This window comes from Scylla paramamosain, unplaced genomic scaffold (assembly GCF_035594125.1).
Source record: "Scylla paramamosain isolate STU-SP2022 unplaced genomic scaffold, ASM3559412v1 Contig113, whole genome shotgun sequence".
NCBI classification, from domain to species: Eukaryota; Metazoa; Arthropoda; class Malacostraca; order Decapoda; family Portunidae; genus Scylla; species Scylla paramamosain.
The window spans coordinates 237,468-238,997 of record NW_026973778.1 but is presented as its reverse complement, the minus strand read 5'-3'; the positions used below and the strand labels follow the sequence as shown (position 1 = coordinate 238,997).

The window sequence follows — 1,530 nt, the reverse complement described above, 5'->3', positions numbered from 1 at the left end:
TCCCCCTCCCCCTCCCACCTATCCTATCCCCTCCCCCCTCCCCCTCCCCCCTCCCACCTAACCTATCCCCTCCCCCTCCCCCTCCCCCCTCCCCGGGCAGCCGACTGCCCTGTGGGGCCGGCTGCCCCCCTCAGTCAGGGAAGTACTCCAGCAGGGCGGAGTACACCACCAGGGTGAGGGACAGGGTCTGTGCAATGGCGAGCAGGTTGTCCCACAGGCCGTGGGACAACCTGCTTCCAGCCCTGCCCCTCCCCTGGCGAGCCTTCCCTGGCTGGGGGAGTTGGCGCTGTGGTGGGGGGAAGGGGCCACCACTCCCTTCCCCACTCCTCGGAGGACGAGCCCCGCTCCCTCGTCCTCCACGGGGGTCGTGGCGCTCCTGGCCTCCTTTTGCCCCTCCTCCGGGCTGGGGGCCGAGACCCACAGGCCCAGGCTATCCTTCCCCGGGCTGGCCGCCACCACCTGGCCAGCCTCAGGGGCGGGTCCGGCCTCCTTCCCCGGGCTGGCCGCCACCACCTGGCCAGCCTCAGGGGAGGGGCCGACCTCGTGTCCCAGGCTGGCCGCCACCACCTGGCCAGCCTCTGGGGCGGGGCAGGCCTCGTGCCCTGGGCTGGCCGCCACCACCTGGCCAGCCTCAGGGGCGTGGCCGGCCTCGTGCCCCGGGCTGGCCACCACCACCTGGCCAGCCTCTGGGGCGGGGCCGGCCTCCTGCCCCGCCTCTGGGACGCGGACAGCCTGGTCCTCTTGGGGGGCTTGGGGCGGCTGCCCACTCTCTTGCTGTTGCAAAAGAGCACGGGGCAGCCCTGCCCCTGCCCCCCGTGGACACCCAGACCTCCGGCCAGGCTGAAGTACAAAACGGCGTGACGCCCCGCCGTAGTGTACTTCAGTCCGGCCAGGAGGTCCCTCAGGGGCAGGTCCTGACAGAAGACTGTTGCGCCTCCTGCCAGGCAGTGCACCCTGATGGGTGTCTCCTGGTCCAAGGCGGCCAGCTTGTCCATATTCAGGCTGGCCGCCTGATCCGACACAAGGGGCTTCGCCCCCCCTCGGCCCCTTGCCGGAAGGTAAAGGAGGCCAGAGAGCGCCTCCCCCTCCCACAGCAGCCCCCGAGCGGGGGCGGGACAGCCTCACGGCGTCCACGCCACACTCGCCCAGGAGGCTCAGCCGTGCCTCCACTGACAGTCGACTGCTTTTTGCTCCCATCCTAGTTCTCATGAAATTAAAAATGTACCTTGATTCAGTTTTGGCTGAGTGGCGAAAAGTAGGATGGTGGTGAACAGACCGCCTGAGAGAGAGAGAGAGAGAGAGAGAGAGAGAGAGAGAGAGAGAGAGAGAGAGAGAGAGAGAGAGAGAGAGAGAGAGAGAGAGAGAGAGAGAGAGAGAGGTTGATTGATATTGATTGATTGATATATTTTGTTTGCCTTTTGTAACATTAATGCATTTCTGCGTTTCATACACAGTTCAATACGTAAGGCCAGGTCCATCAAGCCGAAGCTTTTATACAGACCTGAATAAAGAATGACACAAGTAGCGCAA

General features: G+C 65.1%; 1 protein-coding gene across 1 annotated transcript; it reads right to left on the bottom strand.

Annotated features, from left to right (window-relative positions):
* Positions 1 to 324: 324 nt before the first annotated feature.
* On the bottom strand, positions 325 to 1,197 carry LOC135099251 (skin secretory protein xP2-like; the record flags this gene model as incomplete). The annotated part of the gene is made up of 1 exon (XM_064001664.1): positions 325 to 1,197. A coding segment is annotated over exon 1 (873 nt), but the record flags the coding sequence as incomplete, so codon positions are not given.
* Between the last annotated feature and the right edge of the window lie 333 nt (positions 1,198 to 1,530).